This window comes from Rhea americana, unplaced genomic scaffold (assembly GCF_003343005.1).
Source record: "Rhea americana isolate MKP2758 unplaced genomic scaffold, rheAme1 scaffold_543, whole genome shotgun sequence".
Taxonomy (NCBI): Eukaryota; Metazoa; Chordata; class Aves; order Rheiformes; family Rheidae; genus Rhea; species Rhea americana.
Genome location: NW_028186694.1, coordinates 18,924 through 44,718, shown reverse-complemented (window position 1 = coordinate 44,718; position 25,795 = coordinate 18,924). Strand labels below are relative to the sequence as shown.

The following is a 25,795-nucleotide window of genomic DNA, read 5'->3' as shown; positions in this document are numbered from 1 at the left end:
TTCTGCTTAGCCCAGGCAGTAGATGCAGAGGAAGGGGAGATCTCCTGGGAAGAAACCATAGAAAAGTGAAGAGAAGAGGCAAAGTTCAGTCCGTTTTAGTTTTATGACATAGAAGTACGGTGGCATTCAGACTGAAAGTGTTTTATCTTCTTTCCTGAAATAAACTGTCTGCATTTGCATGTTGACAGTCAGATGGTTATACTTTTTATAGCAAAACATGTTTGAAGGTTTTTACACTGAATTTATAATTGTTACTTCATCTCTGTTTCCCATCTGAGCTGTTTCTGTTACTCCTGGGAATTGATTTGTTCCCTTTCTTTCACTTAGTTCTTCCAGGTGCCCAAATGGCGACTACTGTTCCAACAGACGGTTCCAGAAGAAACAGCATGCAGATGTTGAAGTGATCCTCACTGAGAAGAAAGGTTGGGGGCTCAGAGCTGCCAAAGATCTCCCATCGTAAGCCTTTGCTCTTCAAATGACCTTCTAGTTGTGCTATTGTACTCCCTCATGAATGGAAAATAAGTTGCTTGCATTTTCTCAATTTCATTAACATGTGTAGATTAGCTGAATTTCCTCCAATTTTATATGTCCTCCTCATGCTCTTACCAGGCATCCCTCTTAACTGTCTGCACGTATGTGTCCACTAATTGTGTATTAAGCCTCCCACTTTAGTTTTACTCTCTTCCACCAAACCTGCTCTCAGTAGGGTTGGTAGGGGTCTTGCCTTAGCTTCAGCTTGGGCTTAATCTGTGTTCTTTTCTTTTTGTGTTTGTCTCTGTGCTTTGCTCTTCTGAAGCCAGATAATATGTTTTTGTGTGCCTTCTTCTCTTCCATCTCTAAAATCTACCCTCTTTTTGGAGCCTTCTTCCTCCCCTGTTGATGAAGAGCCCATGGGGGTCTTTCCTCCCTCATTAGTGTGTCATTAGGTAACTATTTTGCTGCTAACTGGCAGTATTATATCTGTAACGCTTACAGATTTGAGTCTGTTCTTGACTCATCTCCATTTAGCTAAACCAAGTATTACATGCCTGTTGTGCCATCTACTTAGCRTAACTCTGCCAAAATCAAGCACCTGATTGCCTTTTTTCCCTGGTTGTGGAGTGCACTGCATTCCTGTGTGTTGCTACAGCACGTAGCCCTAGGCAGCTTTGAGCTCTGTAAGAGAGCTGCCCGACTGCATCSTGCAGATCTTTCTTTTGCACCCCACCTCTGCTGTAATGCCTTTGAAATCCCATCATTTGGGCTTCCAGTGCTTTGAAGAGTACTAAGGGACCCAGACAGCAATCACCATCTATATTTTAAAAATGTATGTATGCGTTTAAGCAAAAAAGTGTAGGTAAATTAAACTATTCTGTCCTCCTTTAATACTCAGTTTGCAAGGTCTTCAGRCCTGGCTCAGCACTTTTGTGTTTGGGACATAAAGGAGCTGACTGGCCCAGACACAAGAGCTGCACCATGTTAGAGCCTGTAGGCCTCCTCCTAGGTCGGCGACAGCATGGATGCCAATCTTTTTGGAGTTATAGTCCTGTCCTGAAACTGTTTTACTCAGAAAGTGAGTGTCACCGTGAAGGAAAATCGTAACAGGGAAATTGTGCTACGTAGAGGAGGCGTGAGCAGGACTGAAGACGGGAATGCCTTCTCAATAGGCAGGGTAAACCGCGGAACTGCTGAGGCCCCTCTGCCCAGCTGACAAGTTGGCATTTTCTCCTAGTTGCACTGGTGAAAAGAGCCTTGACTGGGACCTTGAGAGAAGAGATAGCAGTGTGTACCTTACTTCAAAGCAGGCTGTTCAGGGCGCAAAGGTGCAGCGGGGAGGAGCAGGGCGAGCAGGGGGYAGAGATAGGGGCTTGCTGGGAGAGGGCGACACAGGAGGCTTTGCCAGGCAAGTGGGGCTGAGCTGAAAGTTTAGCTGAATGCTGAACTGCAGTGCTCTTACAGATGGTTATCTGGATAGATGTTTTTTTCCCCAACTTCGGACGGCATCGTTTGTTTTCCGGATAGTCTGAGTCTGGGTGTCCTCTCAGATCCGCCCAGGGCACGCAGGAGTCGGTTATGATGCTCTGCAGATGAACAGCAAGGGACTTTGTATGAGAAACTGTGGAAGGGTCTCGCTGTGACGCTGTGCACCGGCAGTTTCACCAGGCGCTGTGATTTACATTTCAAAAGGCTGTGGGAGGGGAGCGGTGGGTCTGTTCAGCCTCAAGGGCGTGAAACTCTGTGAGGTTTAAGACAATCTGGCTAGAATTTTATTGTGCAAAGATCTGGATTTTTCAGTGAGTTTCCTTGGAAACTCAGATTTTTTTCTTCAGATGAAGACAAAAATTTCTGTAGAGGAATCCGACAAGTTTTTTTGACACTCTTAAGAGTAGGTTTGTGGGTCTTAAGGCGGAGTATTTTACTGCTACATCCAATATATGGGATTTATTCGTAGAGAGATGGAAAAGCATCTTGGCATTCCTCTCCAAAAGAATCAAAACGTATAAAATGAGAGGAGAGCAATTCTGCATATTTAACCCAATATATTTAATTGTGAGAATCTCTGCACTATGTTTATGTAAAAGATAACTATGTTAAGAATTATTAAAAGACGTGATTGCATCCTGTTGCTGTTCTGTAGCGCAACAACTGTAACAAAGAAGAGGGCAAGAATCGTGGCATTTTCTGGCTCCTGATTTTCCAGATTTGCCAGATATTTGAGGGAGCCCCCTAGCACTCTGTATTCGCAGAGTAACCAACCTGTGTAAGAGCAGGATCCTGTTGTTTTACAAAATAGCRCATAGCTAGCAAAGCAGAGGTCCTGCGAAGCAACAGTGCTGCTGACTGAAGCATATGGACTTGTATGGACTTGTCAGGTCCAGTTTTATTTGAAGTTGTAGGTATTGCTCTGGAAGGCAAGGTGTGCAGGTTGTATTAAAGATATGGCTGATAGCAAACAACTCACCGTAGCAAGCATAATGTCTGCTGAACRTGCTAGGTTCAAGAGCACTGAGAAAGACGGGAAGGAAATAACCACATGAAAACAACCGCGTGAAGACCGCATGGAGCAGAAAGGGAAATAAATCAWCTGAAATAAGAGCAGCAAAACTATCTACTGAATTTGGCCTGTGTTTGTCAAGGGATTTGGATATAGTTCCCCAACAGCTTGATATGGAGAGTTAAGCCTGATGTTGGCTGGAATATTGCTTTTGTTTCTCCATGTGCTGTTGTGAAAATCTGTCATTTTGAAAGAGGTTTAGAGAGCAGCAGAAAACTGCYGAGGAGCTAAAACTTGTTTTAGGAGAGGACAGCCTTACTGGTCATCCTGCCACAAGAAAGTCAAAAAGACCAACGGAGGGTGGAGAARCTGTATGCCCAGAAGGTTGATCCCCTCTGATGTGTTCAGGGTATTTCTAGCTCTGCGCTCCTCYCTCCTTGCTGTTGTACTGTTCCACTACTATTTCCCAGATGTGGAGTTTTGCAGTCAAGGCTTTGAGGCAGACAGAGGGGCTAACTTCCCCCCCAAGCAACAGCTCATCCAGAAAGTGTTGTTGACACCTTTATGTTTATGCTTGCTAAATGCAGGCTAGGGAAGGATCCATCTACTTCACGAAAGATGGCACGAGAAAGCTGAGACTCTGTTATAACCTGAAGGAGCAGCTTAGCCTGCTGTCTGCCTGCCTTGGTGGGTATGGAGATGGAGGAAGAGGGGTATAATTCATAAACATGGGCTGCAGGGAGTGGGCTACAAGGCAAGCAGGACACTGCAAGGGGCTGAACGTAATGTAGAAGGTGCTTTGCTGTGTCTTGAGTGTGTGTTGGGGAACTAGATCTCTTCCATCTCTGGTTTAAGATTCATCTTTCCTAGGATTAAAAAGGATACCTTATTGATTCCTCATTTTACCTATCAGCTCAGCAAGATGCAGACAGGCTTTCCATACCAGTTTAGGAAAACAACTTGCTAGCACATGTTCTCTTTATGCTCCTTATTTTTCTCTTGACATCGCCCCAAAGTCTTGTTCGTTTACAAAACAAACACTGCTTGAAAGGAAGCTTTATCCTTGTGTCTGGGCYTTTCGCTGGTAGGTACCTAGCCATGTGATAGTGTCAGAAAAGAAGTTAATCTTAATTGCCTGAGATTAAAGTGATTAAGGAATGCTGTGCTAAGTGTAAAAATCGGGGCTGTAACAAAAGGGTAAACAGCTGCAACGCTGTATTCTGAGAGCTCCTCTCAATACCACTYGTTTTCTCTTTCCTCAACATTTACTGCATATTGCTAAGTTGACTAAATGCTCTTTGCCCTTGGGCTTTGCAGGAACACTTTTGTGTTGGAGTATTGTGGAGAAGTGCTGGACCACAAAGAATTCAAGGCCCGGGTGAAGGAGTACGCTCGGAACAAGAACATCCATTATTACTTCATGGCCCTGAAAAACGATGAGGTGAGCAGAGTTCCAAGCCAGTTGAACAGAAGTCTTGTAGACGTTCAGCTGTGTCCTGCTCTTCCTTAAAGTAAGTGGCCTGGTAGAGGAGACATGGGGTCAGTGTTCCTCAGCAAGGGAAGGGATGTAGCACGGACCCGTTCTTTCCACACAAGCGAACCCACGTGGCAGCAAAAACGTGTCTGTGTCCCAGCTGGGCGAGATGTTTCACGCTGAACTCGCCATTCTTGGACACCGAAGTAAACCAGAACACGCATCAATGAGAAACTAAATTTCCTTTACTTMCTTTGCTCACAGAACTACATTAAATTGGGCTGGTGGAATCACTACGTGCAGTATTACTGTTGTCGAAATATTTATATATTAGAAGTTCTTAATTATTTATCTCTGCTTAAGCTAATCAGCTATTTCAGACCTGTGGAATTATGTAGCCTCAAGCACAGAGATGTGCGGAGTTGCTTACCTTGAGCGGTGGGTACTAACGCACTGAGAACCGTGTGTATAAACAGAAGTTTAATACCATGTTCTGCTTGATTTTTTGGGGAGTYTTAGTAGCTTTACAGTAAGTCTGCTAAAAATACTCTGGCTGACTTTTTTTTTTTTTCCCCACAAGTAAGCAATTTCTGCAGCTGCCATGGGATTGTTGTGCAATTGTAAGGGAGCACAGGGGAATATTTTACCCAGTTGTAAAAGGGAGGGCAAAGTGATCCCAGGCACAATCTTTCTGTTTGAGTATGATCTGTGTGGCAAAAGCGTTTAGCTTCACCATGTTTGTTGTATCTAAGAGATGAAAACTGATATTAAAAAGTCAAGATCCRCCCCCAAATTGAGGAACCCTGTACTAACGTGTAACAAAAACAGAGACCTGCAGAACGGTTTCATGGCGTTTCCCTTTCTTGGGTGCACTTTTGTCACTGTAAAACCCATTCCTTCTAAACCAAATAAAGCTGATAKCTGAGGCCGGAAAGGATGATGACTTCTCAGCAATTGTGTTCTCCCTCACCTTGTTCCTACAAACCTAGGGTGCACGTGGATGTCCTGCTTAGTGTTGCTGCCCGGTGCGGAGGGAGGGAGGGCAAAGAAAGGCTGTTTTGCTGTATTTGCTGTTTCTTTTCTCTTTAGATAATAGATGCTACCCAGAAAGGAAACTGCTCTCGTTTTATGAACCACAGCTGTGAACCAAACTGCGAGACACAAAAGGTAATCTGCTGGATCAAAGCTGTTGCTGCTGGCTGCTCATTTCCACTGCCTTGTGACTTTGCAAGCTCAGAGTGAAAAGCATTGCTTCTTTATCTTTGTGTCTCGTGTTTTTTCCTTTTTTTAACTTGTTAGTCAAATGTAAACATCTGCCTTTGAAATGGGCAAGTATTGTTGATTCAATTTGCAAATTTTAAATTTGTCAGTGCTGCTTTTTGAAGGCTTGATCTCGTTAATTTAACACGCACGTGTGGTCAAGTCTAGCTGTGGTAATAACTGTTGTCACCTTGTTTTTCCTTGCCTTAGTGGACTGTGAACGGACAGCTCAGAGTTGGATTTTTCACCACCAAATTAGTCCCGTCTGGCTCAGAGCTGACGTTTGACTACCAGTTTCAGAGATACGGGTAGGTTTCATCTCCTTCTGCTGAAGCTACTGGAAGTGGGCTTTTTGTGAGCRTTGATACAATGAAGAAGTCCTGCTGCAAAACTAGCCATTGGAAAGCCTCATCTAACACACCGCAACTGTAAATGAACTGGAATTCAACTATATAAAAAAACTATCTGGATAAATTTATTCTGTTTCTGACACAAGGGACTGGGAGAGGAGATTTCTGTTGATGTTGCACATCTTTTCCAGTTTCATTTTACGTTTTTCTTCCGCTTCCTACAATCTCTCCCCTGTGGAAATTTCCCAGATAATTATCTTGAGTATTTCTTTCCTCTGTCTAATTATTAATTGCCCCAGCTCCACACTTTGTAGCGCTCTTAAGCAATACCTCTTTTTTCTTCTGCGCCCACTAGGATTTTACAACTTTTCAAATAGTTGCGGAGTTGTAAAACCTAGCAGATAGGATGTTGTTTCTTCCTGTCTAACTGCAGAACTTGCACASGTGCAGGCTACGGTGGGGGTTTTCTAACTCTTTTAAGTTTTTTTTTCCTTGAGCAGTGGTCCCTTAGCTGTCTTCTCTGAACTTAAGCATGGAATGTTTTATACTACTGCTTGTTCAGGTGTACAGTGAAATATTTYACTCTTTTTCATTGATTAGCACAAAATAGATCCTGACAGTCAGAAGCAACCTACAGTTAAGAGTTTAATTCTAGAGCCATTTTATAATCATTAAGCATTTTTACTGAATACCATGGTTTAATGAGTGTTCTCACTTCCCTTTCCTTCTGGATCTTGCCTTGTCCAAAAGTGTGGCTCTTTYTGTAGACTGAATAATTGGAAATGAATTTTTAGTTGTGTTATAAAATTACTTGTATTAACATGTCAGATGCTCTCGTGTAATTTTATGTCACAAATATTAATAGGGCACAGATCTTCTAARATGTTGTTATTTTTTTTTAAATAACTGAGAGGGCATCTGACCTGTCAGTTTGTCCCCTGAGTGGGAATTGTCTGCCTGAATTTGGGCATCAGAACATTAGCGGCCTCAGTCCAAGCAGCTTTTCTTAGGTCCCTCTGCTTTTGACTGAGAGACTGAGGTCCCTCTGGAAGCTGTTTATCTCATCCCAAGACCGGTGGCCATGGTAGATCAGTTCAGCCTCGAAATGGCTGCTTTAGAGCAGACTCATCTAACACGTGGTCTTCTAGTAAAAAGCTGCTTATGGTTCCTTGTTCAATTTACTGTAACTTCAGAGATGCATTTCAGCATCTGAGTTGATACTGAGGTTTCAATCGATTTATTGTCGTGAGCTGCTCTCCAAAACGTCAGTGTGGAAGGGGTGCTACTATGGTTTTTTAATAGAAGATCAAGCACAGTCCCTGGTCTGAGGTGAAGACAGACAGTCAGGAAGGAGGTAGATCTGCTTTGCTGCTTCTGAGATATCRTTCTAGTTGCTCTTACTGCAAGGCCTGTTTGATTTTTAGGGGTGTGGGAATATTTTTAAAGCTGAAGAAAGTAATATGCAGTCTTACGCCCATAAATTCACTTGTGTCTAGATATACTTTGGCTTAGTCAAAATCATTAGGATTTGGCATTATTTAACGTTAGGCCTGTTAGGAGCCTCTCCAACAGAGAATCATTTTGCAATATTAGTTCACTTTGCAATGTTAGTTCACTTTGATATCTCATATACTTGAGTTTGAGTGAATGTATTCCCTGTCTCGCTGGAGTTTTCCAGCTCTTGCCTCTCCCCCAGGTGTCCCTTGGTGTAAAATGGTAAAAAATGGTAAAAAAAAAAAAAAAAAAGAAAATAAAGCCTTCCACCTCAATCTTTTATTACTTCCATGAATCTACAGCACTTTCTTTCTTCTGTGTTTTGAGCAATAAGATGCAGGCTGCTTTCCAAACGATTATGTAATCTTGGTTGTTTGCGAAACGCGGTGAGGTTAATGGTCCCCCCAATAACAACAACAACAGAACAGACAGCAAAACCCAAGAAACCTTCTAGGTAGCTTTAGCGTGACTCTGCAATGAATGACTTAAAGTTTCCTTTCTGGCTCTTGACCTAGAGAGAGCCTGGAACTGAACCAGATTTTGGTTTCCTGCTGTGAAAAYGTGGGCTCACACTAGCCGTTTAAGAAATGAAGGATTTGTTTGAATTTTCAGTGGCCAGAATTAAAGGCCTTGCCATGCAAAGACATTTCTCTCCCTGCCCTCTGAATACTGGAAAAAAGTTAGTGGAATACTCTGTTTGCTGTCCCGTCTCTGCATTTTGGGCGGCGTTGCTTTGCGACAGAGTGGGGGGAAGACTCCAGGACAGTCCGAATCACCTAACAAAATGGTGATATGAGCGTTTTCCATATTTTTTTGCTACCGCTTAGCAGGCATTWGAGAAATGATGCTAAAGGAAAGGAAGGAGAATGGGAGGCGGTTGTGCAATGCAGTAGTGGTCTTTTCCCGTTGTGAAACCGTGATGCTCTTAAGAGTTTGATAAAAACATCTTTCTGTGAATGCGGTTGATGTGTTATTAAACTGGTATGTTACTTATGCCCACGAACAGCAAGGAAGCTCAGAAGTGCTTCTGTGGCTCGGCTAACTGCCGAGGTTACCTTGGAGGAGAGAACAGGGTCAGCATCCGAGCTGCAGGAGGCAAAATGAAAAAGGAGCGCTCCCGCAAGAARGACTCGGTGAGTGTGATCGTCCCGTGTTTTTGAGGGTAGCATCCGCAAAAGCCGACTCGGACGTGGTCTTTGTAYTAGTCTCAAGGTCACCTTCGTAGAACAGCCTCCATCTAGGATCCGTGGTTTATAATAACCTCGACGGTTTGATCTTCTTCATTAATGTGTTTATATCATTTTATTTCATATTGGACCTGACCACGGGTTTTCTTGGAGTTTTAGTTAAATATACATTCCCAGTAAGAGCATAATAAATTGTATAGGGATTTTTTTTTGCTAGTTTTGCATGATTTTTAAACTTCAGGGAAAGACAAGAAATACAGGCTTTCTTTTTTTTAGGATATCACCAAAAATTTGACAGCTCAAATGGTGCAGATGTTTGCCATCTTCAAGCTGGGATGTGAAATTTGAATCTCTAATTGCTTTGGCCTAGAGGCAAGGCAGCTTCAAGGAACTTGCATGAGCATGTGTTGCATTTGCTTTGACTTCAGTTTCAGTTGTGTTTGCAGATGGATGTGAATGAAATATGTAACATAAATCCAGACTTTTTTAAGCATTTTTTATAGCTCTTCAGCCATATAATCCTTTTCAAATGGTTTTGCGAACCTGCTCCCTACATTGCATTGCAGTGATGGATTTACATAATACATACTGTAGGAGACTTTGCAGAGCTGTATGAGAAAAGTAATCAAAAGCAGTTCTTCCTGAACGCAGGTTGCTGCTAAGAAGTTAGATGGATTCCTTTTACGTCCTACAAAATGGAATTGTTCTCAGGTTAAAGAAGTAATTCCTTATTCCTACAAATAAGCTGTGTTACCCGCTCTTCTGGCAGGAGCTACCCTTGGAAATACCAGCTTTATTTGCATTTACTGTATCTCTTAACCAAGACATTCAAGCCTTGGAAGTGCACCTTTATTTTTAAAAGCTTTTTTTCAGAGAAGTGTTGTATTCTTCTTACGTGTCGATTATATCTGACCACCTGAATACTAGCCCTTTTCAGTAAACTTCCTTAGACTTTTCTGCGTTAAGTGACATATCACCAAGAGAGAAACCTCTTGGGTCTTGAGAACGGTTAGTTACCTGGAGAAATTGCAACRACACAGATTTGAGATTAGACAGCTCTACTCCTGTGTTGCACGTTAATTTGAAAGCTTTTTTTGAGGTTGTTTCTACCTTTCATTTGGAGCAGGAAAGATTCTCTCTGATTTGAAATTGGTCAAATCTGTCTTGGTCAAATCATATGTTGCCATTTATCGTTGGATTTAAAGTACTAATTGATGCCGCCAATCAGTAGGCTATATTGTGAACGTTGATATTCCAGCATCCTCGTGGRGAGAGATGCGCCTCTGTTTCTCAAGATTGTAAATGAGAGTATTTACAGAAGCAACTTTTTCTGCAGTTAAAACAGAGATAATCTGCTTTCCTATGTGAAAAAATACATTTCTGACTGGYAGTATTTGCAGCTGGGAGTATTTTGGTGCCTGCAGCTGGAATTTCCTCTGCAGAGCACATGGTACAAATGTGTACTTCTGAAAGATGCTGCTCATTAGATGAAGTTTGTGTTAGAGATGGAGGACTCCTTCATGCTGAATGTATATCAGCCACTAATGGGCTRCGGTTAGAGGACACGCTGCCCTCCATACCTTCCACTTCTGCAGGCGTAAACACAGCTAGCGTGAACGATGCACTTTTGTACAATATTTGAGGTCTAAACAATGTTGAGGGAAAACTATAATATACCAGATACAAGAAATCCAAGCAAACCCAGTCAGATTAAAACCAAGCTTTTTTCCTTCCAATATGTGAGATTTTTTCGAGGGAGGCTTGTTCTGGCTCCCAAAGCCAGAGAACAAATTATCTTCAACATCTTGTAGGGTGGCATTTTGTGAGCCTGGTATGATCTGAAAATTGCATGACCGTTGCCTTTTGCCGCGGTAGGTGGATGGAGAACTGGAAGCACTGCTGGAGAATGGAGAGGGCCTCTCGGATAAGAACCAGGTTCTCAGTTTATCCCGCTTGATGGTTCGGATCGAGACTCTGGAGCAGAAGCTTACCTGCCTCAAGCTCATTCAGGTGAGGAGATCCCGGCTGCAGGGGGGAGCGAATCGCGTGCCGTTTAAGCAAGAGTCTTTTAACCCTCCTTAGAAGRAGAGAGAGAAACGGCGAAAGGATTTGAGGGTTGTGCCAGCATACCAAGGGCGAGATGAGTCACGGCAGAGAAACTTCTGGTTCTGCTCGGTTTATAGACCACGCGTAATCCTGGCCCTTCGCTTGGTCTGTGTTTGGTGGAACGAATGTGCCTGGGAGGTGCTTTAAAAATGTTGATTCCTACAAGAGCATGAAAGGACTGAATGATCGTTTTTATCCATATATACTGAGCTGCTTAGTTTCACAGAAGAAATTTAAAAAGTAGATGTTTTTTCAGCTTAGACTCATAGCTAGCTTATCTCCAAGATTATCCCGATTTTTGTTTTTTAACCTTTGTCTCGGTGCAGATTAGTTGCAGCCAGTTTTCCGTGCAGTCTATTCTTTCATTAAGTTTTATTCTGTAATACGAGCTGTCCACCAGGTATGCTTACGGCCTTTCTGCTGTATGCATTATTGCTCTGAAAATAGCCGTTATGCCCACTAAAATTACGTGCTAATCTTGGCAGGTACCTGGTTCTGGCTCTCTGCTTTGTGTGCTTTTTCGGTAGCAGTGAGTTTTATGGATAACATATACCTGATACAGTAGTTAGCCATGTAGAAACCAAAGTTGGTTTTTTTTAAATTTTATTGTTATTATTTTTTGCCTGTTCCCATGGACTTTCTGTAACTTTGGCTCATCTAGAACACGCACTCGCAGTCCTGCCTGAAGTCCTTCCTCGAGTGTCATGGCTTGTCCCTCCTCTGGATTTGGATGACGGAGCTGGGCGATGGGAGGGGAAGCACTGCTAACAACCTGAAGCTGCAGCTGGAGGTCAGTAATTCCCTCGGGACTGCTGGGTCGCTCTTTGTGTGCATGAAGCTTTTGAAGCAGCTTTACTAATTGCTTACAGGAAGCATGTTGATTTTATTTAGTTTTTTTTCTTTGAGTGTAAGTATTACGTCGCGTGTTTGTGAAAATGAGCTGCAGGTACTGTTAGAACGGCAGTCTTAAATTTCTGCTTTAAGGGAGGCTCTAAATACAAGGAAGGAATTTGCTTTTGTGGTTTTTCTCAGATTTCTGGGTTAGTGACATGAGCCAGACTTAAAGAAAGATCATTGCCATTACTGCTTATTCAGGACTGAACTGCATAGGGAGTTTGAGGTATTGCTTTGACAGTCTCAAGCAGAACTTGAATTTCTGTTTTCTGTATGCACTTCAGCATTTCATGCAAAGATCATCTGGTAGTTCCTTTAATAAAGATACTTCTGCAAGAACTTGGCTATATGTTTTAGAGAGATTTTCCCAGTCCTGAACAGGAAAGCAGAAGCTGCAAGAGCTTTAGAGTTCAGGTGTCTATTCTCTTACTGATTTCTGCTTTGTTTTTCCCAGCGGTGACAGAGCAACATACTGACAGTGCTGCTTCCTTAGCTCMAGACAGGTTTTCTCCAAGCTGTGATGTAGCATTGCCAAATGACTTTCATTGTACTCATCTCTCCCCATCCCCAAGTGAGAAGCTGTTTGACAACCCCATAATCCAGCTACTTTAAAAAGTAGCTTGGAAGAGGGTAATCCAGCCTCTCGCAGTCCTGCCTTTCTCCTCTTTAGCTGTTCTGAGTTCACTGACTCGTGGGTTTTTGTAAGCCTATGAGATAAGTCTCCAGCGCAGTGTTTTTAGATGTTCCCTCTGCTCAGSTGTGAGAAGCAGATGCTGCTGGTGTCAGAAGACTGAGAATTGACTCCCTTTATCTCCACGTACTTCTGTGAGCCCTCTGCTTTTGGGGTCAGATGAGGACACTGGAAGATTTGTGTAACCCAGCTTGCCATCAGGCGTTGTGCAGGTGTAGCAGGACAGTTCCTACTCTCCTGGCAAGGAGCCTGTGTGGTGGTGAAGGGATGGCAGGGTTGTCTGCTCAGGCCACTGGCTCCACCATCTAGTCCTCACCTATCCTGATTTAGACAAAACTTTGACTACATATGCCTGGAARACTTGTTCTAGTTGGTCGGAGGTCTCAGATATAAGTTGTAGCTTGCTAATTTAGGAGGTTTGATCAGGCTTGCTGTACCATGAGCTGTGTGCTCTGCAGAGAATGTTGTTGCTTATGGGCCATGTACRTCGTGTAGAAGGCAGAGATTCAACAGATGCCTCAGGTTTTCTCTCCTGCTAATCTGATGTGGTTTTTCAGTACTTGCAGCCGAAGCAGACGTGCTTGACACCTGCTGAGTCAACGTTCCTGTTACTTGTGATACATCAGCCTGATGTTACTGTTTAGGGAGACTCACTAGGTTGCATGAAGATCTCTTGAGACTGACTCTGCTGGGACTGAATTAATCATGAATCCTCCTGCAGTAACCACACTTAGGAGGATCTGAGCTGTTGCCTTTTATAACTGCAGTATTTTCTTCTTKGGGACAGACARAATTCATCCCACGTCACTAATATCRCAGCTATCGCTCTGAGGGAGCCTCAAGCCTGAAATTATTTGTTACTTCCCTCCTTGCTCCCTGAGGTACAAGGGCCACAGCATTGCAGAGCTACTAGGTAGCTCAGTTCTGAGTGGGAAGTTGCTGATATTTGACCTCCAGTTTCAACTGGAGAAATCAATGCTTAGGTTAGACTTTGGCTTTTCTCTGTTTCATTTGGACTGGATTCAGACACTCAACTTTGTTGGTACCAGACCCAGAGTCCCCACCTCAGGGTCTAAGAGGATAACTTTGAAACTTTGAATACCTGTGATAGTGGTGGCTTTGTCTCCGCTCTCCCACTCCACACTCTACTTTTTTTTAAGCTGTCACTGTTTTAGGAGGATTGATCTTTGGCCATCAGATGCCCCTGGCAGAAGATAGCACAGTGCTGTAAAAGCATCTGCTGTCCCTCAGTCCTGGAGGACTGTTTTTTAAGAAAGGAACATGATGAAAACTGGGGAACTCCCGATCCTCTAAAAAGCGACGTCTGTTTCTTACTTCAAAAAGTAATCCCCTGCCAAGYGTCTGGGCTCTGCTCTTGAGAGGGAGGTTGCTGAAGTGACCTGCTGGATTTTAGGAATGAGAAGGGTTGCGCTCTCATTTCATTTCTGGTGCTTCAGTAGCTGCTTATGTGGCTTTCTGTGCCAGAGCAATACCCAGTATCACTAACAAGTTTCCTGAAAGGGATTTTAAGATCTTTTCAATAAAGAGACATACTTGCCTCATTTGGGAGGCAYGTTGGGAGGATCGAAGGAGGCTCCGCAGCTGTCCGTATCTCTTTGCATGTAAGTTTTAACTTTACAAACAGCAGACTGCTGCTTCGAGTCCTTTTATGTTCTTTAACTACCTACATGCATTCAAAATCCCAGATAAGTCCATCCTGTAGTCCCCGACTCCCACTCTCTGTTGAGGGTCTTTCCGTGGATGAAGAGATCCCCCAGAATAGATCTCATGCTGGAAGGCAGACCAAAAGGTACATGCAGGGATCACCAACCATACACAATGGATCAYTGCTTCATTCTTACTGTTTTGAATCATTTGAAAAAAAGTATATAATGGTTAGTGGTGCTGGACCTTTGCTGATGACTTTCAGTCCTTTCATTAGGTGATTTAATGACTTAAAATTGTGAAACAGTAGGGGCTGAGAGCATCGGGCGAGGGTCTGGAAAGTAATTTATACAAGAGATATGTGGAATGATTTTTTTTCTTTCATCCTCAAAGGTGCAAGTCATACCATAAAATTAAGTCTAACTCTTGTGCAAGCATCATGATAAATTCTAGGATCCTACTTACTGTTTTTTTTAGCATAGAATTTCTCTGTTGCTAGCTTAAAAGACAGTTAAAATATGCTGAATTTTGTAGTAGTATATGATTTTTTTTTTTAATGCAGTGGCCTATTAAACTCCTGAGTGTATAATCATGGGAGCTATAGATAGCTACTGCTAAGATTACTTGGCATGCTTGTCAAGCAATGCTGGTACTCCACAGCGTGATTTTCTTGCGTTGTAGCTGGTGTTGCTGGCTGCCTACCCATTGCCCTGTGCCCCCTCCTGCTGGGCCCAGCTGAGTCACCACTCAGCTCAGGCGGTTAATGCTCTGACTTCCACGGGAGATGTTCACAAGGCACCTCTGTCAAGTAAAGGAAAAGCTTTCCTGCTGTTAGTTCGCAAATTCATACTGATATTTCAGAAGTTACCTCTTGTTGACAAAGAGAAACTGTTCCCAGTTGGAGGCAGTGTTGAATTCTAACAGCTCTGGTTTTGTCTTTGCAATCAGATTATGAAGACGCTTGAGCTCCTGCCTATACCTAATAAGAACATGTTGGAGGAGAGCAAAGTGCTTGGGATTATTCAGCGCTGGGCTCAGACCAAGACCGCTGTCCCGCAGCTCAGTGAGGGCGATGGCTACTCGAGCGAGAATACGTCGCGGGCTCATACGCCGCTCAACACACCAGATCTTTCCACCAAGCAGAGTGCAGAAGGTGACACGGATACCCCCAAGAAGCTGGTGTTTCGAAGGCTCAAAATTATCAGTGAAAACAGCATGGACAGTGCAATCTCAGATACAACCAGCGAGCTGGAAGGAAAAGAAGGCAAAGAGGACCTGGACCAGCTGGAGGGTGCCACCACGGAGGGATCAGAGGAGCAGCCCCAGCAGCCGGAGATTAAAGCTGCCATTGACATTCCGGTGGAGAGCAGCAAGCCCCAGGCACTGGAGCTGGAGGCTGAGCCTGAAGCTGAGGTCAAAGAGAGCAATGGTGTAAAGCTGGAAGAGCCCATTACCATGGAAACGCCATCTCAAGATGAAGAGGAAGGCGTCTCTGATGTTGAGAGTGAGAGAAGCCAAGAGCAAACTGACAAAATTGTGGATGTGAGCGATTTGGCTACCAGGCTGCTTGATGTCTGGAAAGACCTGAAGGTAAGAGGCACCCTGTGGTACCCCGCAGCTACGCCACCTCTGCTGTCRTTACGGAAGATGCAGAGGTGTGTGTAGTCCAGTACAAATGAGGCTGAGTTGTTGCCCTCTTGGTAATTGCTTGACYGCCTAAGACTGCCTTTTCTACAGAAAGGGCTCTCCAGGTGCTTTCCATATACATCCTTTCATTGCAAACTGAATCTGCGACTTGCAGCAGGTTTCTAGGTGCTGATGTGTCGCACACTGAAAGGAGCAGATGACGCAGGTTGTTCACCACAAAGACAACTTAGCCATCCAGTTTTTTAGGCCCTTCAGGGGAAGGGTGACTCTTAAGCGGTTGAGGTTCACTTCTCAACTGGTCAGAAAATAAGAGCTAGTGACAATGTGGCAAAGAGTTCTGGTTGAAGCGGCCTAGTATCTGTGAGTGTTCAAACAAATTGATTGACCATCTACTCTTAAATTCAGTTATTACAAGATTGTCAATATTTCCTGTTCTGTGAACATTTGCTTTTCATCGCAATGTATCCAGAAACTGGTCTGTTGACAGTATTGCAGTCTCTTCATACTACTTGTGGTGCTGGGTTAACCTCTAAATGTTGGCAGTCCATGTTTAGATCAGGTAAACATCCGGGTTTGTGGGTGCTAATCTGAACCTTTAAAGCTAGCTAGAGTATGCAGCARCTTCATGTATGAACATAGTTTCATRTTTTGCTTCCATCAAGGTCTTTCTAGAGTTCATAACTTCTTTAGGAAAAGGATTTGGTATTTTCTCTACTCCAGTATCAGGCAGGTGTCTTCTTGAGCAGTGCAGGTGGCCTACTTGGGCAGCTGATCTTTGGCCATCAACTTGCTTTGAAATATAGGACATGCCACTTGAAAGCTTCAGGCATTTTCTGGTGTTTTTTTAGGACCTGTGAAACTCTTCACCCATCTGCCATTCCTAGARGAGGTCTAGCTCATGCTGGAGTGAGAAGGGAGGGAGCTTTGCTTTTAAAATGTAGGAGTAGCATTTGCTAAGGATCCATCAGTGGAATCAGGGGCACCACCTGGTCCTGGGAAGGTGCCGAATTTGTGTGTTGAAGGACCTGTCCCTCATGCTTTCCATCGCCAAGATAACAAAAGTCCTGGGGGAGAAGAAGGGGAGGGATCGTTGTAACTTCTCCCTGCCACTTCCCTACAGAGAAGATACAATCATGTCGTTATCAGAGTCTTGGGCTTCCAAACAATGCGAGCTTGGTGAAAACAATAGCGGAGGTCTTGCGCCCTTCTCTTATTCAAATGTCTGCCCAATTTTAATTCCTGGAAGTTCTCTTTAAGCAGATTTATATTGGGCTGCATCCTGTGGCTGAAGAGTGGGTGTTCCCCTTAAAGCRGCCAGTGAGTAATGCTTTAGAGGAAGCCGTTAATAACGGGTAATACACCTAGTGCAGTGCCTTGCACCAGTGGAGGGGACCACGGTGAGCTTTGAGTCCATGAAACTTCCCTTGTATCATTTCAACTACCATAGCTGTAAACATTCACATTCATAAAATATATCTAGAGATTTATGTAAGACTTGATAAGACTTGAATTCTTACTTTTGTCTCTAAATTGTTCAGAGTCTGATACCCTTGAGCGTTTGTAGAATTGTTTGACCGTAATCATTTGTGCCTTAAAATCTTAGTGGGAGGAGAGGTGAGACTTTGCCATATAAACGGTGAACTAAAATATCTTTCTATATAAAGAGTTAGGTTGTGTTGCTTGTTTTTACCCGTTCATCCCTTTACCAAGTAGATCTGTGATATGTTAGTTACTAGGTTTTAATTTGTAGATTTTTAAAATTTGTGTGGGCCTTAGGATTTTCTTTTRTTTATGGGACACTGTCAGGTTGAATTTATGGTTAAACTGAAACAAAGTCCTTTTCCATACATTACTAATACCTTGGATTGTTTGAACTGAAAGCTAAACTAATTCTTCATCTGATACCGCTTTTGAGTTATGCTTGCTTTGGACTGCGAGGGTTCACTCTTCTATTTGTAACTAGACATTTTTGCTTTCAGGATCCCATGTTGCAGTGTTTAAGCTTCAAAACAGCGCAGGAAAAAGTGTTTAATAACAAAAAGTGCGAAGCTTTGTGAAACGTGCGACTTTTCTAAAATGCGGGTCTGGCGCCAAATTTGATCTGACAGTGTCATGTTAACACCAGGCGCTGACTCCCAGAATGCTGGTGTGTCCTCTTGAGCTTGCAGAAGCTGAGATTTGGGCGCTAAAGGCATTTGCTGGAGCCTGTGGTTAGCTATGGAGTCATTACCCATCATGAGCTGCCAGGCAAGATGCGGATTCACGTGGTCTCTCGTTCCGAGTGCTGGTCTGCTGGAGCGTGCTTCACCTCCTGTAACTGAAAGGAGGCTAGTCGCCGTCCGCAGCGCGGTTCTGGTCTCAGGGACGTGGGCATTTATCACAACAACTAGCTTTGTAATCCCACGTGTCTGAGATCMGGATCGTGCTCTAGGTCGGTGAAAAGTTGTTTTTCTCCTGCAGAGTGTCCTTGGGGAAACTGTGACCTCTGGGCACATTCTGTCCCGTACCGTATTGAGGGCACTGAAGAGTTAACTGCTTCTGTCCGATTTTCACCCGCTAAGATACTGGCTTCTGGGTTAATTTGCCAGGCCACCGTAATGTACAGCCCTGAAATGGCTGATTTTTTCAAATGAAAAGACTAAGCTAGCAGGACGGAGACTGCTGCACCTAACGGCACTGTGCTTGAGCTCAAAGGGGGYCGGATAGTCACCGGAGCTCTTAAAACACCATGGGAGGACTTAAGTCACCCAAGTGGAAAGAGATCAAGGTGCATTTTCCAGCACTGCCAAGCTTTTTACAAGCTGCTTTTGGTTTGAGTTGTGGAGCGCTGAGCATCTACCTGCAGTAACAGTGGCATTGGACGGGGGGGCGGGAGGGTCTGAAACCTCGTAACTTAAGCTATGTCCTCCCTGGTCTTGGTGATGACCCCCTTGTAATTTCAACCATTTCCATCCAGCTTCTCAGGGCAGCAAGGAGCTTGTTAACATCACCAGCTGACCATGTGTCTCCTTTTCTCAACTCCATTTTCAACTCCGTGCTGAAGAAGGGAGAGAACATAGCGTGCGTACTGTGAAGAAACAGGAAGATGGTTGGGAAGCTGGATGGTACATGAGAAATATAATAGGTGAAAAGAGGACAGAGGTGGTTAACTCGGTGATGCCGACGTTATTTTGGTGCGTCCATTGCCGGCAATGGACGTCGCTCTGGGAAAATCACAGCTCCTGGCGTGAAAGGATTAAGTGAGCTATCTTTTTATATACCTCTACACACAGGACCACAGCCCTGGCTCGCGGGGCTGCGCGCCCTGACTCCTCAGCCCACGAGGAGCGGTGGCCGCTGACACATCCCCACTGCGCCGCGCACACACACTGCCCGCCGGGGTAAGTTTTCAGCCTGGGCTCGTGCACGCAGTTGCTGCTCTCTGAAGAACTGGTGCACCTCTTTCCCCGGGCTGAAAACGGACTCCGCGGGGCAAAGGCTGGGGAGCACCCAGCAGGCGAAGCGGTTCAGTGCGGCTCCGCCGTGCGCCTTAGCCCGCCCCGTGCCGAGGACCGCGGCAGGTAAGGCCCCTGTGGACGGACGCAATATGTGCTGCGATGGCTAATGATTCCAGTGCTTTCCCCTGTTGGCATCTCCGGAGTGAGTGTGTTTTAGGAGACACCCTCCAGACCGAGCGTGGTAAGGGGCATGTGCAAACCGCTGATGTTCCAGATGTCCAGATGTGAACGCTGTCAGGAAGCTGCGGTGAAACTTCTCTCAACAAACCCTTTTGGTGGCTTGTGTGTCCGTAGCTAGGACTGAGAGGAAGAGAAGTGTGCTTGGCTTCAACTTAGAGGGGGCTTTAAGAGCGTCGGCGTTTTGAGGGCAGTCTGGCCATTGAGCTTTCCTTGCCATTTGCCTAAAACTAGGCCTGCAGATCCTGCAGCTCCACCACCCAAACCAGAGGCTTTAAACCATCTTGGGTTATTTAGACGCCTAAAGCTTGTCACCTAGAGAAGCTGCGTGCTCTAGAGAGTATCGCCACTGGAACGGGATCGGCAACGGCAGCTCTGTCCACAACCTTGCAGTGAAGCGCTCGTGCATGGTTTGGGCACTGTGTGGTGCAGGTGGGACTGAGCTTTTGTCATCTTGCTTCACTCCTGGGTGGGCAGATYGTGTCCTCACCTTTCTGGGGAAGAGATAGGTGTAAAACTGTGGCTGTGAGGGTCCACAAAGCCTGTCCTGCTAATTGGAAGGTGTATTTTAAGGAAAAGCTTTTGAAGGAGGCAGGTGTTTTGGATTAAAAAGGTTTTAGCTGGGCACTTCTGGCCTGAGAATTATTTAGTAGTGACTTAGAATTCAAGCCTGAGATATTATCCTAGTTATTTGGCTTAGGCAAGGTGGACTTTCTCTTTTGCAATCAAAACAGCCTTTCTTTGAGGTTAATCATTAGCCTGGACAGGGGATAGTAGGACTGGGATGACCCAGACAAACTGAACTTTCTTCTTGCCCCGARATCAGTCACGTTTGATGCATCTCAATAAGGCAGCATTGTGAAACTGTTCTTGTGCAGGCAAGCTGTCCCAGAACGACTGACTCCTGCTCCGGTACACGCATCCCATGCTCGTGTTAGGACATTTATAATTTGTATAATAGCAAACAACAGTTTGTGAAAACAATAGGCACCGGTGAGTGGCCAGGCTGCTGTTCATAGTGAGGTTTACTGGCGTTTACGTGAGGCTGTCGTGGTCGTCTTCTCCCTTCCATACCTTGGCATCATTTCTGCGTGTGTGGCAGAGCTGGAGGGAGGTACGGTGGGAAGCTGTTAAGAGGAAAGGAAGAAAAAGGAAATACAGCCGTGAGCACAGACACACCACCTGATAGGAGACAGATTTRGTTGTGTCATGTTATTTCAACAAAACAATCCAAGGGGTTTGGAGCACTTCAGAATGAGCAGGGTTAGGTAGGGGGGAGAAGATGGTCTGGAGCCTGAGGAAAGGAGCAGCAGTGCTACCTCTTGATTCGCTCGCTGAAGGGAACTCCAGATGTGGTATTTGCTTCTGCAGCTTTCCTTCAGACTGGCTTTTGCTTGTGTTTGAAGTTTGGAGGTCATCACCTAACATAGCTGTTGAGGTCGTGCAACWTGATTCAAGTCACATCTTACTCCTGGCTTGGTAATTAGGTGCACATGGGGTTTTGAAATGCAGTCTGCAGGTAGCCTTTGCTTTGAATCCATCAGCCCGGCCAGAGGGTGCGAACCTCAAAGGGCTGCAGGTAGCTCTGCAGCTGAGCATCCAGCAGTGCGATCCGTTCCTCCTGCTATCCCGGGAGAAAAGTGGCCGTTTCCCCTCCGATCGCCCCCTTTGCCGGTCCTGCTCGCGTGCCGGCGTCGGCCCCTCCGCACCCTAACCCGGCACGAGCCTCTTCCCTGCTCAGCAGCTTCTGCCCTGTGGTGCTGTTGTTTCCCTGCTTCGGTCTTTGGGGTCGTGCAAGTCCATGCCATTGCTCTTCCACTTTTCTCCCATTAAGTGAGAAATAGTTGGGGGTTAATAGGCAGATTTCCAGAGAGGATTTCACTACGTGCACTCTTGCTTTCCTTCTCCTACTGTTATGTCCTCTGAGTCTTGAGATCACTCTGCAGTTCTCCTGCCTTTCTTGTGTCAGGGTTTTGTACGTGCAGCTGCACAGCCTAAATTCAGTACTTCCTTTGTTTGCAAGAGACTTCTTCCCATCACTCTTCTTTTTATATTTAATTTTCTGTGTAACTCATTAAAAATTGCTCTCAAAGGTAGAGAAGCATTTGGACTTTGTTAGGGGCACTTGCGTTGATTTAGYGGTTGTGCATGTTCAAGCTAGCAGCTTCCGTTTCCAAAAATAAAATAGGCTTTTGGAATTCTCCCTGGCTTGCATCTAATTTGACCAGCATCTGGTTTCCATAGGACACTTTGACATATTCTTCTAGAATATGTTCTCTGCTGTTTCCAAAGACTCGGCTGCCTCCATTCCTTACCAGTCCGATCCTGGCAGTTCTGAACCGGTAGATGTATGCGTAAATCCTGTCCAACAAGAGTTTGCTCCCRGGCAGCAGTTCGTAATTATCTTTTATTTCATGCTGCCCGGTTCTTAGCTCAGGTCGTTTAATTTGATGAGACAGATCTTGCCACGGGTTCACTGGTTTCCCACTGCGGTGTCTCCTTAACTGTGGTCACGGCCTCATACCGCAGGAGAAGGCGTTTTCCCCCATCAAGGGAGGGCAGATGCTTTCTTGCAAGTTCAGCCATCTTTGACCTTGACRCTTAGAGTCAATTATCTCTATTTAGTCGGACTAGCTATAAATACTTGAGTGGCAATAAAAATGTCACTTTATTTCTTTGGTTCAGTGGCTGATAGCAGCGTGTTGCAGGAGTGGGTGATAAGTTGCATGCAGTGCTCTGCCTCTTGCTTGGTCTGTGTTTGCCAGGTCCATTTGTGTTAGGTGGCCCCTGGCCTCCCCCGTTCCCATTAACTGTTCTTCCAGGAGTTTCCCATAGCACATTCTACTGTTTAATGAGAAAAGTCATTTTTGGAGCTGGGAAGTCCAGTCTAGTTTATGCCTTCCCACCTCTTGCATGCTGCTTTATCCTTTAGCCACCCTAGTTGGTTCATCCATACTCTTGGGCTTCTGCAGCCACTCGTCACAGCTTCTCRCCTCCCCTACAAAACGTAGAGTCCAAGCGGGCACAGCAGGGAACTGGAGGCGGCGGAGCTACCTCTTGCTTTGCTTTGTGGTTTATATGACAATAATTTGTCGGAGGAGAAATGACGTAGGAGAGAGAAAATAGCAGCAGAGAAGGTCGGTCGCTGATGGCTGTCTTTGGGTCTGCAGGAACAATGTTTTCGCAGCTCCTTCCACCTTCAGATAGTAAAGGATAAAATCATCCCGGCCACTCGATGGCAAATAAATAATATGCCCCTGCAATTCAGCTTTTAAAAGAATTCTCCAGTTTCCTTTTAAGAGCTATCTCTGATGCTGCTGTTCTGCATCTTTAGCCTGTCGAAAGACATCACCTCTCTACCTGATGGAGATTTTCCTTGGCTGGGACAGATTGATAGTATTACATAGGTTTTCCTGTCCCCGCAAGTTCTTCCTGCATCTGCCCCGAGGCTGAACAGTGAGTTACATCGCTTCTTTAGATTGCATTAAAAACACACTGAGGACCTCATTCTTTTTCGCCCATTGTGATATTGTGAAAATGTGGGAGAAAGAACATTAAAAAGGGCATACTTACCGAGCCTTCGTGCCTCYGATCGCTGGAGGAGGTCCCGACAAMTGTTGCATTTTGTCTGGCAGAGTGCTGAACGGGAGAAAAGGACCGCGGAGGAGGTATCCTAGTCCTCGTGCTGCTTGCTCCCCGTCCTCCCTTCTTCCTTGGGGCCGTTCCTTCCCGGCCTGCCCCGCGGTGGGCTTCCGCCGATGCAGGAGTATTTTCAAATATTTTCTCAGCCCCTGGGGCACGTACGTTTTCTCGAACAGTAAAATCAGGCCGGGTGACTTTTAAACCTGAGCTCCCTCGTTTAACGTAGCGCTGGAAGCATGCGCGTTGCTAAAAGGTGACGTGAGGCTGTACAACCAGAAATTAATTTCCTGCCAGCTTTCAAAAATAAAGTTTAATATTTAATATTTTAAGAGAAAATACTTTGTTTTCCTGGGTGGTTTTCTTCTGACTACTTAGGTTGGGAATAAAGCAGGCTGAAAGCTAGCAGTGCTCCAGCCTCTTCTTTTCTTTTCCCTGCCAGCCTCAGAAATGACCTTGCTCCCCTCAAAAGCCGACTTTGCCACCCCCTGCTGTAGAGTGGAAAAAAACAGAAGCAAATTTACTCCTCTGGAAACTGTTGTAGGTCACTGAGGCATCAAGTGCTTTTGCTTTGCATCAAGTGTGATGGGATGATGCTGTTCAAAGGCACTGACACAGCCCAGCGGTCCGTAGGGTCCATCCTTGCTGGCTTTCGGCACAAGCACTTGGGTTGCTCCGTCTGCAGCCCTAGGAAAGCCCAAATCCTAACCAGTCCGGCCCTCCGAGCGGGGTTCACCACGCTGAAATAGCGTCTTTGTGCAAGTACGGTAGCGCAGCTCTTACGAACTCGTCTAGGAGCGCCGCCGTTTCGGGAYGCGGCAGCGTGCCGCTGCAGCCTCCGTCGGGGCCCCGTCCTCTGCCACGGGCAGAGCGTTTCTCCCTGTGGCTTTTCGTGGATGGTTTCCTTGATCGTATTTCCTTTCACCTGACCCTGTCGTTGTATTCAGCCAAAAAATAGCTAGCTCAGCCTGTGCTGCTCTCCAGTGACAAGATATTTGTGTTTAACTACGGTAGTTATTTTGGGAGGAGAGCAGATAGCGAGGGCTTGATGCACACTGGAGTTAGAATAACTTTTTTCTGAGYTAACAGAACTTGGATAGCCCGCACCACTGTAAAATCTCTGTATGCAGGACACATTTTAATCAACCGTTAGCTACTGTAGGTCACTAGCATTCCTAATACAGTAAAATATTGTTTTCACTTCAAATGTCAGAATATTTAAGTTAAAACTAGAATTGAGAACATGCTGGTACTTACAAAGCTCATTTTGTAACCTGCAGTGAYGCACAGTTGTTTAACATGTCGTCTAAGTCCCCGTCGCTACGCATCTCGYGGTGCTTAACGGGAGCGCTGCGCGCTGCGTGGTCATCACGGTCTCGGCGTTTGCAAGACCAGCACCCTCGGCAAGCTTTAATCTGGGTTTCCTGAGCCGTATCCCGTTTACTGCACGGAGGAACTCAGCGAAGCCACCCAGGGGAGCGCAGGTGCTGCCAGGGCCAGGGTCAGAACGAGATCCTGGATCTTGGCAGATACGGAGAGGACACCTTGCCGTCTCCGGTGCTGCGTGCGCTGTAGAAGATGCTCTAAGGTTTGAGCTTCTGAGGTAGCCAAGTACAGTCATGGCACGCCAGGTCTTTCTCCTGCCTGTGAAGACCAGGGTAGTGTTAAGCTCCTGTGCTTCGCGTGGGTTTTGTAGTAAACCCAAAGCAGATAGCGTGCTGCCCATGTGTGGTGGTTTCTGTCTCACCTAGCTTGAAGTCTTAAAGTGCATTTCAGGTTAGCAGAATGCACTGACGTTTCTTCATTTGAGGCACTTTTCCTTCCCTCTCTTTCTTGTGCGAGGCCTTTACATGAAGTTGCAAAGGGAGCGTTGGAGGAGCCTGGGACCAGTCGGGTATCAGAGAAGCAATAAAGTATTAAACATGGTGCAGCACCTCTTTCTGTCCCGCTTCTCTTCAGCAGTCACGGACAGGAGTGGCTCTAACTCTGGTAGATCTAGACTCGGAGAAGGGTATTGGTTTTAGTGAGGGAGCCAGCAGAGGCCACGGAATGAGCCGTAGCTGAGGGTGACCCCCGTGCTCCTGGGGAGAAGGACCAGTACACCACGCTGTCTGGAACAGCAGACGCTTCTGCCACCTGCATCAGAACGTGGCAAGGACCAACTCAGATACAGCTCCTCTTCTGCAGGGCTTTGGATGGCCATGAAGGGAGCCTGGTCACGCCGGTGCTGTCGGACCTGCTCCCCATCGAACGTGCAGTCAGAGCACGGGCACAGGCAAAATTGCGGTGGTGGGTGGCGTGAGATGCCCTACCTCTGCAGCCGAGCGGTAGTGGAGAAAAAGGATGGAAAGTAAATACGGGTTTTTTCCTAATGGAACACATTTAAAGATCCCGCAGGATAATTAAGGACGTGGTTAGAGGACGTACTAAAAAAAAAAAAAAACAACCCTTACGGGCATACAAAACCTAGTTAAAAAACGAGCCGCCTAACGTTAGTCGCCGGTTCAGCAGACACCTCCTGCGGGCTCAGGCCTGTTCTGCCAGGAGGCTTAGAGCAGAAAGAGATGGTGCCGAGACTTTTAAAATATGGYCTGCCTTGAAATGCATAAAGCAATAAACACTTTTTTTTGTTCTAAATGCRTGRCACAGTCCCAGTCCTATTAGCACKCAGATACTAGAAGGTCCAAAAAATACCTTAAGTTGTGAGTGACRGCCTTCAGTCTTGGCTCTGTTGAAGAAG

At 45.4% G+C, this 25,795-nt stretch overlaps 1 protein-coding gene across 1 annotated transcript in view; it reads left to right on the top strand.

Annotated features, from left to right (window-relative positions):
* SETD2 (SET domain containing 2, histone lysine methyltransferase) overlaps positions 1-25,795 on the top strand; it is a 53,506-nt gene that overhangs the window by 9,044 nt on the left and 18,667 nt on the right. The window contains exons 4-11 of the mRNA XM_085318598.1: positions 328-456; positions 4,292-4,415; positions 5,538-5,615; positions 5,919-6,016; positions 8,559-8,685; positions 10,615-10,749; positions 11,507-11,635; positions 15,044-15,685. Of these exons, the coding sequence (XP_085174724.1) occupies positions 328-456; positions 4,292-4,415; positions 5,538-5,615; positions 5,919-6,016; positions 8,559-8,685; positions 10,615-10,749; positions 11,507-11,635; positions 15,044-15,685 (1,462 nt within the window). The remainder of the gene's footprint in view (positions 1-327; positions 457-4,291; positions 4,416-5,537; positions 5,616-5,918; positions 6,017-8,558; positions 8,686-10,614; positions 10,750-11,506; positions 11,636-15,043; positions 15,686-25,795) is intronic.